Below are 13,159 nucleotides of genomic sequence, written 5' to 3'. Positions count from 1 at the left end.
GCAGATAAAAGTCAACAAATAAAGTGAATCAAAATAAGGAGTCGGTAGTTTTTGCTCGTTTAAATTTAAAGACAAATTTGCCAAAAAAAATGGTGTCTAAATTTCGTGAGGTGTACAAAGCGGTGGATAAAAATGCGGTGCATTGGTTTCCGGGTCATATGGGCAAAGGATTGCGTCAAATGCAGCAAAAATTGAAAATGGTCGATTGTGTTATTGAAGTGCACGATGCACGTATTCCATATTCTGGCCGAAATACCGATTTCAAACACACAGTCACCGGTCTTCGACCGCACATTCTGGTGCTGAATAAGAAAGATTTAAGCGACACGAGCACACACGATGACATCGCCAATCAGATCAAAAAAAATGAAGGTATCGATCATGTACTGTATACAAATTGCAAGGATCAACAGTGTGACGGTGTCAGGAGTATCGTACCAACGGCAAAATATTTGATTCAAAATTCGAATCGATTTAATCGCAGCGAACAACCAGAGTACAATCTTATGATAATCGGTGTGCCAAACGTGGGAAAATCATCGCTCACGAATGTGCTGCGAAATCGCCATTTGAAAACCAAGGGAGCAAGTCAGGTTGGTGCTGTGGCCGGTATTACTCGAAGCGTTCTCACGCGAATCAAAATATCCGAAAAACCATTGATTTATATGTACGACACGCCAGGCATTTTAATACCACACATCAAAAACCTTGAGCACGGAATGAAATTGGCCAGTGTTTCGTGCATGCAAGATCATTTGGTGGGTGAAATTCAAATTGCTGATTATATTTTGTATTGGTTGAATAAAAACGGGTTTTTCGGATATGTTGAGCTCATGAACTTGAAGGAACCAACCGATGACATACAAGAAGTACTTCTGTCCGCATCCGCAATACTCAATAAAACCGTGAAATACAAACATCCCGATGGCACAGTGAAGGTTCGACCAGACTTTGACTTTGCGGCTCGTCATCTGATTCGAGCCTTTCGTGATGGACAACTGGGCAAATTCAATTTAGACAACGAATATTCACAGAAAACACACGAAAATCCATAGTAAACACTACATTGTCGAAATGGAATTTATTTTGATAAAAACATTTGTTTTTTTTAGAATGAAATGATACAATTCTGCTTGTTAAAATGATGTTTAAAATGATTAAAACCAATATGTTGAATCAAAGTGTTATTTGTTTTAGTTATAATTTGTTGCTTAGATTTAATGACTTCCATTGAACACACATCTCTATTCGGGTACTGGGGCTTCGGCTACTTCATCGGCTTGTTCCACTTTGGAAATGACAGGATTTGGATCCGGTATGATTGGAATGTTTTGAACATCACGTTCCTTTGCTTTGCGATTCAGCTGGCAGCGATTCTCATAGAATTTTATAACATCTTGTGGACTTTTTTCATTAACTTCAGTTGCGGCTATCAAATCTAATTCAGTACAATCGTGCCATCGCACTAAAAACATCAACTCTCCAGTATAATCGGTGGCTCCAACAATCTCATCTAATTCCAACCCTCGATCAAATCCTCTCGGCTTCTCGATCTCCGTCAATCGACTCTTTTTATCAACTCTTTTCTTTTTTTCCGCTGACATTTTCTCAAAACTATAAAAACAATTGAACTTCTCTCTTAAATTTATGATTTTTTTGCGGTATTTATGTTTTTAGCCGCAGAACAAACTCTATCAGATGTGAAATTTCGTTTGCTATGAAGTTGGCTACGGTCAATGTGCGCGTGAATGTTGTCATTTGCGATGAAATGGATGAATTTCGAAACCAACCGCACAATATCAGCTAACGTCAGGGCTTTGCTGTTACGATGACTTTGTGTTTTCTACTCATCAAATAGCAATTGAAGTGTAGTTGAAGCAGAGCTTAGTTGTTTTACAAATTCAATAACAAAATGGTAATGAAAATATTTCTTAGATTGTTTCGGAAAACCATTTGGTTATGCACAATTTCCAAATATTTAGAAAATTTCCCGAAAAATAATTAATTCATTTGAAATTGTGTAGTCATTGATTCAAGTTATTTGTCGCTCAAATCCAATCAATAGCTTGTTTTTTTGTTCTCTTAAATTCGGTTTCATTGTGATTTTTATGATTTTCCTGTGTCAATGCCAATTGAAAACCGAGAAGAAAAAATCCCGAATCCATTTATTTTGCTAAACAATCAAATCAAATGAAGTTCATCTGCATGAGATTTCAATTTTGATTCATTTACTACAATTATAAGGTTATGTACAATGAATATAACATTTCAATATATTTTTTATTACTTCCAAATTTTAGGGTCAAAACCAGTCGGGTGGTGGAGGAGGTGGCGATAAAAAGGATGACAAGGACAAAAAGAAGAAATATGAGCCACCAATTCCAACTCGTGTCGGCAAGAAGAAGCGCAAGGCAAAGGGACCAGACGCTGCAATGAAATTACCGCAAGTAACACCGCATACAAGATGTCGATTAAAGCTGCTAAAACTGGAGCGGATAAAAGATTACCTGCTGATGGAAGAAGAATTCATTCGCAACCAAGAACGACTGAAGCCACAAGATGAGAAAAATGAAGAGGAACGTTCGAAAGTCGACGATTTGCGTGGAACACCCATGTCGGTCGGCAATCTCGAAGAAATCATCGACGATAATCATGCTATTGTCTCGACATCCGTGGGAAGTGAGCACTACGTTAGCATTTTATCGTTTGTCGACAAAGACCAACTGGAGCCTGGCTGTTCGGTATTATTGAACCACAAAGTGCATGCGGTTGTTGGTGTTTTGGGTGATGACACCGATCCAATGGTAACCGTTATGAAGCTTGAAAAAGCACCACAAGAAACATACGCTGATATTGGTGGTTTGGATACACAGATCCAAGAGATCAAAGAATCCGTCGAACTGCCATTAACGCATCCAGAATACTACGAAGAAATGGGTATCAAACCGCCAAAAGGTGTTATTTTGTACGGCAGTCCGGGCACTGGTAAAACTCTACTAGCCAAAGCCGTCGCCAATCAAACATCGGCCACATTTTTGCGTGTCGTCGGCTCCGAACTGATTCAAAAATATCTGGGTGATGGACCAAAATTGGTGCGTGAACTGTTCCGTGTGGCTGAAGAGCATGCCCCGTCCATTGTGTTCATCGATGAAATCGATGCGGTCGGCACAAAGCGTTACGATTCAAACTCAGGTGGTGAACGTGAAATTCAACGTACTATGTTAGAGTTGCTTAATCAATTGGACGGTTTTGATTCGCGTGGCGATGTCAAGGTGATTATGGCAACAAATCGTATCGAAACATTGGATCCGGCTTTGATTCGACCAGGTCGTATCGATCGTAAAATTGAATTCCCGCTACCCGATGAGAAGACAAAGCGTCGCATTTTCACAATTCATACATCACGAATGACACTGTCGGATGATGTAAACCTCAGCGAATTGATCATGTCAAAGGATGATTTGTCTGGTGCCGATATCAAGGCCATTTGCACCGAAGCTGGTTTGATGGCGTTGCGAGAACGACGCATGAAAGTCACCAACGAAGATTTCAAAAAGTCCAAGGAAAGCGTTCTCTATCGAAAGAAAGAAGGCACTCCAGAAGGTCTATACCTATAAATTGATTTCATCCTAATTCTCCTGTAATCTTGATTTTGTTTCTTTCTTTTTCATGAATATTTAATAAACAATAATACACACGAGTTCTTATACTTAATATAAAAAGTGGAAACAATTGTTTTTATTTATTTCTTTGCGTCATTTTAGCACCACATGGAATGTAGGCTACTGTAGTGATTTTTTTTACGAGAAATTTTTAAGACTATTCAGGCCATTTTTTGGACCGTAAACGATTTTTTAGTTTAGTTGATTCATTTTAATATCCATATTTTTTATTTCAAATGAAACAATTACGCCTAATTGCAAAAATGAAATAATATCATGTAAACGTAATTCAATTATGAGATAGCTCAAAAAAAAATTTGAAACATTTTTCGTTGCCAATGTGAAATATTGTATGATGACCGTTCACATTGAACGTACATTAAAACAATAATTGAAGAATACAATTTTATCATATAATTTTTTTAAATTATTGTTAACAATATTATAATGATTTATAACAAAAACTTGTGAAACAGACATTTCCAACATCACCCAGTTAACTTTGTCGTCTTCAGAAAATATTACGTCCGTTGAACAAAAAGTATACTAACATTAAATCTACATTCCATGTAGTGCTTACGATAATATTTTGATGTGAAACATCAAATTAATTAAACTCCTTGAATTTACAAGCTTCAAGAACGCGGAGCGGAGCGAAGCGACGATCTGCGGTCTTGTTTCTTCCTTGAATCACATTATTGAATCTTTGGGTATCGAAACTGCTTGGAACCATATCTTGACCCCAGCGTTGATTCTATTCTTTTCATGTGCTCCGTTTGCTTGTTAACAATATCGCTAATACTATTATCCTTCTGAGATGGATCCGTGCATAGAGTGCACTGGCCGCGGAAGGGTCGTTGCAAAATTAGATCATTTTGAACATTTGAATTGGTACTTTTTGCTGCCATTGGATTTGAAACACTTCCTTTATATTTGCCCAATAGAAAACCATTTTTGAATCCCTGCTCAAAACCATCATCGAATCCTTTCTGGAATTGAGACTCACGACCATCATGTACACCGTCTGAGTATCCCATCTGAAATCAAATCCAAAATATACCACATCGTTAGGCATATATGAAAGTCATCGAATATTTAGTCACACAAAAACAAGCTGTATACGTATTTGTTAGATTTCACTTTCCACTTTGTTTCATTTCATTGAGCTACCGCGATGGAAACACTAAAATTTATTGTTTTCTTGTTCTGTAGTGAGACTGATAATATACCAAATCGTGCTATTCACATTTTTAACTTACTTTTTCCATTTTCTGGGACATTTTTACGTGATTCGCCTTGCTGATGTTATCAAATTCTTCATCGGAGAAATCGGACATCATCTTGGCTGCTTTTTAATGTGCAATTTATCGCAATTTATAGTGAGATTTAACGAAACAAATCGTTGACGATGTGCACGTGAAGTTCACTTTGGCTGAGTGTGGAACAACTGTCAAATTGTTGATGTAATTCATAACCAATAAAATGAAATTCGATATAAATAACACTTATTCTATAAACCGGCTGTGAACGAATTCTTTATCACTTGGATTAGTTTCATTGTGTCCATTAAAATGGAATCGACCGTAGATGAAATCGGCGAGTTGATCACCAGACATGCTCATGAAAATCCAGAAGGTCTGTCAAATTCCGATCTATCGAATTTGCTGCCAAATATATCGGTTCAGGATCGTGTTGCTTCGATTAACAAACTGTTACAGCAGGGGCATTTAGAAATTCTTACAAAGAATAACAGTTTGATTTATCGATACAAAGATGCGTCGAAAAAGACCAATGTGCCAAAGGGAGCCGATAACGAAGAGAAAATTGTCTACAGTATCATTGAAGAGGCTGACAATAAAGGCATTTGGATTCGGGACATTCGCGTTAAATCTAATTTGATCATGACACAATTGAATAAAATCCTCAAGAATTTGGAGTCGAGAAAATTGATTAAAGCGGTGAAATCGGTGAATGCAAGCAAAAAGAAAGTGTACATGTTATACAATATGGAACCAGATCGAACGGTGACCGGTGGCGCTTGGTATCAAGATCAAGATTTCGAGTCGGAATTTGTGGACATTTTGAATCAACAGTCGCTGCGGTTTCTTCAAATGAAATTGGAAAACGCACGGAAACTAAATGACGGACCGTTGGCTACAAAGAAAATGGCCTGTTGTTCGGTTAAACAGGTGCACACATTCATATCGGAGCTGGGAATCAGTAAGGTAATTTTGAACACAACATAGCATTTTGTTCTTTCGAATGATACATTCTCTTGAACAGATTATTTTCGAAGGAATAGAAACACAATATTTTCTCTTTTTTAAGGTCAAATTGGATGAAGACGATCTCGAAACAATTCTAAAAACAGTTGTCTACGACGGAAAAGCAGAGAGAATTCCACAGGCTGAAGGTGGTAGTCTCTACAGAGCGATTGAATCACCATTGTCGGTGCCGGGCCTGATCCAAACTCCGTGTGGCATTTGTCCAATTGCGAAGAACTGCGCGACAAAGGGAGATGTTACACCAATTAACTGCCAATATCTGACCGACTGGCTGGAGTGATAACAAAGATATGCCGTGTAGACGATTCGTCTTTTCCAATGCAATCGATTACCACGTTTACATAGAATTTTATTGTTATAATTGAATATTTTATTCAATGTTTTTTTTTTTCTTAAATAAAATTCATTTTATGTGTTCTATTTTTAAATGAAAATTCGTTATCTTCTCTATTTTCTTTTGAAGAAACCCCTTTTTTCCAAAAATCAGCCCAATTTACTCGTTGCTTTGCTCAAAAAACAACGTCGGTGATTTCAAATGCATTTTCCTTCGGATGAAAGTGAAAGACATGACCTAGTTACCACGATGCATTGCAAACCAGTTATTCAGCCGATAGCCAATAAATCTTTATTCTCGTTTTGTATGCGAAAAATAGAAATTCACGTCGACATTTGAAAACGTTGAACTCGTTTCGAATCGTGATATGGGTCTACTATAAGCACTGCCGCGATATCAGATGATTCGAATGAAAACTAACAATAAAACGTAAACAAATGCTATCGTTACGTATATGACGCTCGCGCGACAAGCACGCTACCGAATCAACTCGAGAGTATAGTAGGTTGTAGCATCGCGTACAGTAAACGTAAAACAAAGTGGGTCTGGCTATTATTTGTTTTTCAATTTGTGTGAATACACAATATTTTTTGCTATTGCTGTCTGATCAGTTGCTGTCGCAATGTGTAAATGATTAAATGAATCGACCTCTAAGTTCTTTTCCGTTCCATTGAAGTTGACGACAAGACGGTTATCGACATTTTTCCAAAGGAATATTTCCAAATCGCTTTGGCAAGATGCTTCTCTACTGATTTCGGTTTGTTGACACATGTCAAAAATGAGTGTTGTTCGGCGCACGAGATCGATATAGAAGCAATAAGTAAACATTCCCAGTCCTTATCGAAGTGTTTCGAGATGATTCTATCTGATTTTTCTGGGCTGGCATGTGTTGCACAATTTCGATTTGATTACGAATTTTCGAGAATACGTTTTGGTCGAATTGTATGCAAGAAAGACGTGACATCAGATGAGATTTATATTCAATCCCTGGAGCTCTACAAAGAGCAATAATGATGATTTTCATACGGAAATTTCCAAAAAAAAATGTTTAAGGGTTTCATTGTTAGCATTATCAATGGTCAAGACACTTCATGATGTATTTACTATATATAGTGCGTACTAATAATAAGCAAATAATTAAATAGTGCTTGTTAAAATGCATCATCAGTCTCAATAGTCTTCCTAGATTTACAGCGATAGAGAAAAAAACAGCAATCGATTACAACGTAGGCCTTATTTTCTGTTGTTGCTGATTTTCTTGCTATTTTCGTCAATTACAGATTGTGGCTCAAATAAAATTTAGCTTGATAACGATATGTTATTCTTTTATTATCACCATCGTCGTCACTCTTGACGTGTCGTGCCGTGCCGAGTGTATAAAAGAGCGCAGCTAATACGAGATAATTTATTCAAGACGCAACTTGCACTCTAACAGGAAGCATCGTTAATTTGAAAAGAAGTTAAAAAAAACAACGAACGTCTGTCACATCCGCGTAGCTATAAACCAGCATCAGGTAAATCATTTTTAATGGTTTTATTAAAGGAAATAGACTATATAATTCAACCGGAATATTATTGGTTTTGATTTTCGCTAAATTTTTCATACAGCGTTTCGTTACACATGTAAGCACACACACACAGATTCGAGCCGTTTGGCGACCATTTCGCCACTTGTGTATTATTAGATCTCAGCCCTTTTTTCTGAGTATGCGCCAGAATATTGCCGCGTCTTGGTTTCTCTCTTGTACAACAAACTATCATAATCGGCAAAGGAAAACCAGATTGTCACGTGTACAACGAGTGACTCAGCGTTTAACATTTTGATCATGTTTTATTTAATGTTTTTTTTTGTTGCATTCAACAATCCTACTAATATCAATCACCGTAGACTAGTTGACGTTTTTTTTTTCACTCTGACGCTTTGTTAAATATACGTATATTTTGATTAGGTCTTCAATCGATCCACTTGGAACAAAAGACTGATTAAATCACCGTGGAACCAAGAAAATTTATAAAACAAACATGTTAATCAACTCCTCGCAAAATTACCGACTGGCCATCCAAACGATCCGTTCACATAGCGGTCTATTACAAGATGTTAGCCAGTTGAATGTTTGCGCGAAAAGGTGGCTTTGGGCATACAAACCTATAATTGGATCGAGCAGCATCAATAGAAACCGAATTCAGGGTCAATGCCAACGTGGTTTTTCGAATAGCGTGTTGCTATATCAAAGCCATCCCACCGACACTCAGTTTCAAAAGTAATCTAAATATTAATATATGTATGTAACAGTCGATTAAGAGTTTTATTAAATCGAATGTTGCCAAGTGTTCACCGAGACAAAAGACATTTGCTGAAGGATTTGTGGTTCAAATAAATCAGTTTTTATCTTCATAGGGGATTTGATATGCTGAAGTGATGTAAATTATAGTTTCATTACAAAGTTGTGATAATCCCTTTGACACTCAACGTTTATTGTATACCTGCACATTGGTTGATAAAATCATTTCTACCGACCGAAAATTGTAATTTTTTTTTTCCATCTAATCTTGGATTTGCTTCAATCGGTGGCTGTGAATCTCTTGGCATCTGATTTAGTTTTTCTTACAAATGAAAACAATCTGATTCTACACAATTGTGTCGAAATTATTTTCATGTGTAAATCTTGAAGTAGATTTGGTTGTTTGTTGGGTTTTGTTCAAAAGTGGCCGTCCGAAAGCAGTTGATGTTGTAATTTGTGCACTTGTCGAAAATCTTATTCATATTGCATTCACAAGTGGAAAATGTTCCTAATATTTTATATGGTATTTTTGATTTCATCTTTCAGAATGAGCCCAATCGCATCACAGCAAATCTCTAGTCATCCAAAGATGGAGAGTAACGGTACTAAGAAGGGTCTTACATCTGAATACGTGTTTGAACGTGAAAAAAAATACGGTGCACATAATTATCATCCACTTCCAGTGGCTCTGTGCAAAGCCAAAGGCGTTTACATATGGGATGTCGAAGGAAAACGTTATTATGATTTCCTTAGTGCATATTCTGCAGTTAATCAGGGTCATTGCCATCCAAAAATTCTGAAAGCTCTAACCGAACAAGCACAAACACTCACACTCACCTCAAGGTAACGCTATCGATTATAAGCTATAATAATTCTATACAAAATCACAAATATCTTATCAATAATTCAAATGGAAACGTGTATTCTTTACATTTGTCGTTAATTCAAAATTTGTATTCTACAGAGCCTTCTATTCAGATGTGTTGGGTGAATACGAGGAATTTGTTACAAAGTATTTTGGCTATGACAAAGTGTTGCCGATGAATACCGGTGTTGAAGGTGGCGAAACGGCTTGTAAATTGGCACGTCGTTGGGGTTACGATGTGAAGAAAATCCCGCAAAATCAAGCAAAAATTGTATTTGCCGAAGGAAACTTCTGGGGCCGAACATTGTCAGCTGTTTCATCGTCATCGGATCCAACGTGCTTTGAACGATTTGGTCCATTCATGCCAGGCTTTGAATTGGTGCCCTATAATGACGTAAAAGCGTTGGAAGAAAAACTAAAAGATCCGAACGTATGCGCATTCATGGTTGAACCGATTCAAGGCGAAGCTGGTGTGTTCGTTCCAGATGATGGTTATTTGAAAGAAGTGCGTCGCCTATGCACAAAATACAATTGCTTGTTCATTGCTGATGAAGTTCAAACTGGTCTTAGCCGAACCGGTAAATTGTTGGCCGTTGATCATGAAAATGTTCGTCCCGATATTTTGATTTTGGGTAAAGCATTGTCGGGTGGAGTGTATCCAGTGTCAGCCGTACTAGCAAACGATGATATTATGTTGACAATCAAACCCGGAGAGCATGGTTCGACATACGGTGGCAATCCACTTGGGTGCAAAGTAGCAATCGCCGCTCTCGAAGTGCTTCGCGACGAAAACCTAGCCGAAAATGCTGAACGATTGGGCGAAAAACTCCGATCTGAACTCCGAAAACTACCAAAGGATATGGTGCCGATCGTACGCGGCAAAGGATTATTGAATGCCATCGTTATTGATGAACGTAAGTGCTTCTCATGCTAAATATAGATAACAAGGATTAACAAAACATTGTAAATAATGACTTAATTATCAAACTGTAGGTCTCGATGCATGGGAAGTGTGTCTTAAGCTCAAAGAAAACGGACTCTTAGCTAAACCTACACACGGCGATATTATAAGATTGGCGCCACCACTTGTTCTCACCGAAGAACAACTTGATGAATGTGTCGATATCATTACAAAGACAATTTTTTCATTTCAACAATGAACTGGAACAGCGCAGCTAGTTCAAGATTCAATTTAATTTCACTCAATAATTAGTTCATTCTCAATCAATGTATTATTTTTATCACGATGACTGTGAAATAATTATGAATAAAATTTTAATCACCAACATATAATGGACGGTTTCTCTCTCTCCCTCTCTCTCACTCCCCATATTTTTAAGTTGCAACCATTAAGTTCGGTTGAAATAACCATAGATCATAAAGTCTCGCGACAATATTCCACCTGCAAAAAAAGCAACAACAAAAAACACACACATATGAATCATATGATATGATAATATCGAATGCAAATTTATTCGAACCTTCAACGGTATGGTTACGCGCATGCCACAATTTAAATTAATGATTTCGATTTTAATGTAATGTTATCACCGTCATAAGCACCTCTGCAAGTGTGCGATCTGATTTCATGATTAAAAACTATGTTATTTGTTTGTTTGTTTGTTTTTTTAGCTATAACACTTGAATTTTCGTTATGTTTGAGAGAACGATTTGCTAGATCATCGAATGAAATCTCTACCAGCACTTGTTCTGCATCCATTATTGGCTGATTTGACGTTGATCTAAGTCGATATTGTTCTTTGATAGTTCGAAATAACCGATACAAACGATTATTTTCCAAGCAAGCGAGCGAGAGAAGGATAACAACAAACAAAAGACGACTTTACTGCTAAACTCGTGTTGTGGCTGGTACGAGTTTCACACGAAAATGACGGTTAAAGAACGGATCATCGGTGATACAGCTTTTTTTTCTCTTTGTATCAACAAGTTTGAGCATGTGCCAATAGCTCTATCAATTACGTCAAATTTCAATATAAAAAGAAACACAAGCTCAGTTGAGGTTCAGTAATCAAACTCATCATCTTCAATAAAGTTCACGACTTCTGGAAGCAAATCAATTTTTGTTGTGCTGAATTCTTGAGTTGATTCAAAATTTGTACCATTCGTTTTCCTTTTAATAACAATCAAAATGAGAGAAACCGTGATAGTTCTAACACTTTTCTGTTTGTTCGGTTACATTGTCGCTAAATATCGTGAGTAATTTGCCAAGAAAAATTCTTTGTTTTGCAAGCAAGAAACTGATTGGATTCAAATAAATTGGATTGGATTGGATTGAAGAAAAAGTCGACTGCGAGTAAATTTGGGATTGATTTTTATTTAAATTGCAGCGACCGATTTAACGAGATGTCATTTTGGCGATACAAATTGTTTGAAAAAAACGATTCAGGAGTATGCAACGCAGTTGAAATCGGGGCGACGCGATTTGGGCTTAGTACCAATTGATCCATTGCAAGTTGACGAAGTCAATATTGACCAAGGAAACACCAGCCCCGTGAATATCAACTTGAAATTCCGTGATCTCAAATGCCATGGATTGAGTACAGCAACAATCAAAAAAGTGGTGTAAGTTTATAACAACATCAAAACAAAACAAAAGCAATTGCAAAAAAAAACACCGCACCAATAACAAATTGTAAACAACAAAAGATCAACAGAAAAAAAAGCAATTCAATGAATGACGCAAATATTGTTTATTGCAGTGGCTTCCAAAAAGATATAGCGAATTCTAAATTCGAAATTTACGCTAAAATTGAGCGCATTTCGCTAGTCGGTCGATACAAGGCGCGTGGAAATATTTTGTTATTGCCAATTTTCGGCAACGGCGCCGCAAACTTAACACTCGGTGAGTGTGAATTCGCAAAAACTAATTTACAAATTGAAAGTCTATTTATAAGAAATCTGTTTATTCATGTTTTTATTTTTGATTTTGTGGTCCGTTTGGATGATTCAATAGATAACATTGACGCAAGCATCAAATTCATAGCCAAGGCTGAAACTAAAAAAAGCAAACAGCACCTAAGAGTTACCGATCTTATATTGGATTTTGATACGACAAGGTAAACATTTGCATAAATTGTATCTTATAATATAGATATTTGTTGGTTTGGAGATTCGGTTCTTACATTTCCGTTTCTAAATTCTAATTTGAAAATTTGGTTTTTTTTTCGATTGGATTTGCTTTCCAGACTTTGGATGAATTTTGAAAATTTAATTAACGGCGATCAATTGCTCAGTGAATCGACCAATACATTTTTGAATGATAATTGGACGGAAATTTTGAGAGAGTTGAAGCCCGTATTGACGAAAGCCATTGGTGGCATTTACAAAGCCGTCGCTGAACCAATCTTCAATAAATTCCCATATGAAGAGCTCTTCTTAGCTCATGATGAATGAATACTGTTATCGAGGGCACAACATATTTAGTCATACATGTATATCAATGAAAATTATTTATAACGTATTGTACAAAACAATTACTAAAATTAATTTTTTTTATCAAAAATAAATGCAATTGTGTTTTTAATTCTTCCGCACTCTAAAAATTGCACATATATTATGAGGAGAGGGAAAAGCTACAGGTGATTTTTTTTCTCCAAAATTCTTTTGTTAGTTGAATGGGCAAGCGGAATAATGAAACGTAATTCTGTTTTTAAATGAAGTGCCTCTGAGAAAATTTTTCAGTAAAAAAGCCCCACAAAAATATTGTCTGA

The 13,159-nt window shown here is 36.7% G+C and overlaps 7 protein-coding genes and 1 long non-coding RNA gene across 11 annotated transcripts; 5 read left to right on the top strand and 3 right to left on the bottom strand.

The window, feature by feature from the left end:
- The first annotated feature begins 89 nt into the window (after nucleotides 1–89).
- On the top strand, nucleotides 90–1,181 carry LOC129578403 (mitochondrial GTPase 1). Its single transcript, XM_055466913.1, has one exon. It carries the CDS (start codon nucleotides 90–92, stop codon nucleotides 1,053–1,055), a length of 966 nt encoding a protein of 321 aa, XP_055322888.1. The 3' UTR covers nucleotides 1,056–1,181.
- LOC129578411 (chromobox protein homolog 1-like) lies at nucleotides 1,049–1,727 on the bottom strand. Its single transcript, XM_055466924.1, has one exon. The coding sequence runs from the start codon at nucleotides 1,602–1,604 to the stop codon at nucleotides 1,245–1,247; it is 360 nt and encodes a 119-aa protein (XP_055322899.1). The 5' UTR covers nucleotides 1,605–1,727; the 3' UTR covers nucleotides 1,049–1,244.
- A 64-nt stretch (nucleotides 1,728–1,791) lies between these two features.
- LOC129578402 (26S proteasome regulatory subunit 4) lies at nucleotides 1,792–3,722 on the top strand. Its single transcript, XM_055466912.1, has 2 exons — nucleotides 1,792–1,915; nucleotides 2,301–3,722. Exons 1-2 carry the CDS (start codon nucleotides 1,913–1,915, stop codon nucleotides 3,615–3,617), a joined length of 1,320 nt encoding a protein of 439 aa, XP_055322887.1. The 5' UTR covers nucleotides 1,792–1,912; the 3' UTR covers nucleotides 3,618–3,722.
- LOC129578410 (uncharacterized) lies at nucleotides 3,702–5,063 on the bottom strand. Its single transcript, XM_055466923.1, has 2 exons — nucleotides 4,922–5,063; nucleotides 3,702–4,699 (listed from the first exon to the last, which is right to left on the bottom strand). Exons 1-2 carry the CDS (start codon nucleotides 5,000–5,002, stop codon nucleotides 4,358–4,360), a joined length of 423 nt encoding a protein of 140 aa, XP_055322898.1. The 5' UTR covers nucleotides 5,003–5,063; the 3' UTR covers nucleotides 3,702–4,357.
- Nucleotides 5,064–5,232: 169 nt separating this feature from the next.
- LOC129578404 (probable DNA-directed RNA polymerase III subunit RPC6) lies at nucleotides 5,233–6,381 on the top strand. Its single transcript, XM_055466915.1, has 2 exons — nucleotides 5,233–5,887; nucleotides 5,991–6,381. Exons 1-2 carry the CDS (start codon nucleotides 5,234–5,236, stop codon nucleotides 6,225–6,227), a joined length of 891 nt encoding a protein of 296 aa, XP_055322890.1. The 5' UTR covers nucleotide 5,233; the 3' UTR covers nucleotides 6,228–6,381.
- Nucleotides 6,382–7,637: 1,256 nt separating this feature from the next.
- On the top strand, nucleotides 7,638–10,718 carry LOC129578401 (ornithine aminotransferase, mitochondrial). 4 transcript variants are annotated; one of them, XM_055466909.1, is made up of 6 exons: nucleotides 7,638–7,795; nucleotides 7,890–7,904; nucleotides 8,231–8,542; nucleotides 9,110–9,406; nucleotides 9,528–10,342; nucleotides 10,422–10,718. In XM_055466909.1, exons 3-6 carry the CDS (start codon nucleotides 8,304–8,306, stop codon nucleotides 10,586–10,588), a joined length of 1,518 nt encoding a protein of 505 aa, XP_055322884.1. In that variant the 5' UTR covers nucleotides 7,638–7,795; nucleotides 7,890–7,904; nucleotides 8,231–8,303; the 3' UTR covers nucleotides 10,589–10,718. The 4 variants fall into 4 exon arrangements, with proteins under 4 accessions (XP_055322884.1, XP_055322885.1, XP_055322883.1 ...); XM_055466908.1 differs by lacking the exon at nucleotides 7,890–7,904 and having other exon boundaries at nucleotides 7,639–7,795; XM_055466911.1 differs by lacking the exon at nucleotides 8,231–8,542 and having other exon boundaries at nucleotides 7,644–7,795.
- A 38-nt stretch (nucleotides 10,719–10,756) lies between these two features.
- On the bottom strand, nucleotides 10,757–11,161 carry LOC129578412 (uncharacterized). The gene is made up of 3 exons (XR_008689097.1): nucleotides 11,128–11,161; nucleotides 10,910–11,008; nucleotides 10,757–10,830 (listed from the first exon to the last, which is right to left on the bottom strand). It is a non-coding gene; the product is annotated as an uncharacterized LOC129578412 (long non-coding RNA).
- Nucleotides 11,162–11,441: 280 nt separating this feature from the next.
- On the top strand, nucleotides 11,442–12,955 carry LOC129578407 (protein takeout-like). Its single transcript, XM_055466919.1, has 5 exons — nucleotides 11,442–11,641; nucleotides 11,777–12,011; nucleotides 12,149–12,291; nucleotides 12,403–12,505; nucleotides 12,635–12,955. The coding sequence occupies exons 1-5, from the start codon at nucleotides 11,578–11,580 to the stop codon at nucleotides 12,840–12,842; spliced, it is 753 nt and encodes a 250-aa protein (XP_055322894.1). The 5' UTR covers nucleotides 11,442–11,577; the 3' UTR covers nucleotides 12,843–12,955.
- Nucleotides 12,956–13,159: the final 204 nt, after the last annotated feature.

The sequence above is a fragment of the Sitodiplosis mosellana genome, unplaced genomic scaffold, assembly GCF_009176505.1.
Source record: "Sitodiplosis mosellana isolate CC-2019 unplaced genomic scaffold, AAFC_SMos_1.0 Smas_scaffold_6226, whole genome shotgun sequence".
Taxonomy (NCBI): domain Eukaryota; kingdom Metazoa; phylum Arthropoda; class Insecta; order Diptera; family Cecidomyiidae; genus Sitodiplosis; species Sitodiplosis mosellana.
This window is presented reverse-complemented; position numbering and strand designations above follow the sequence as displayed.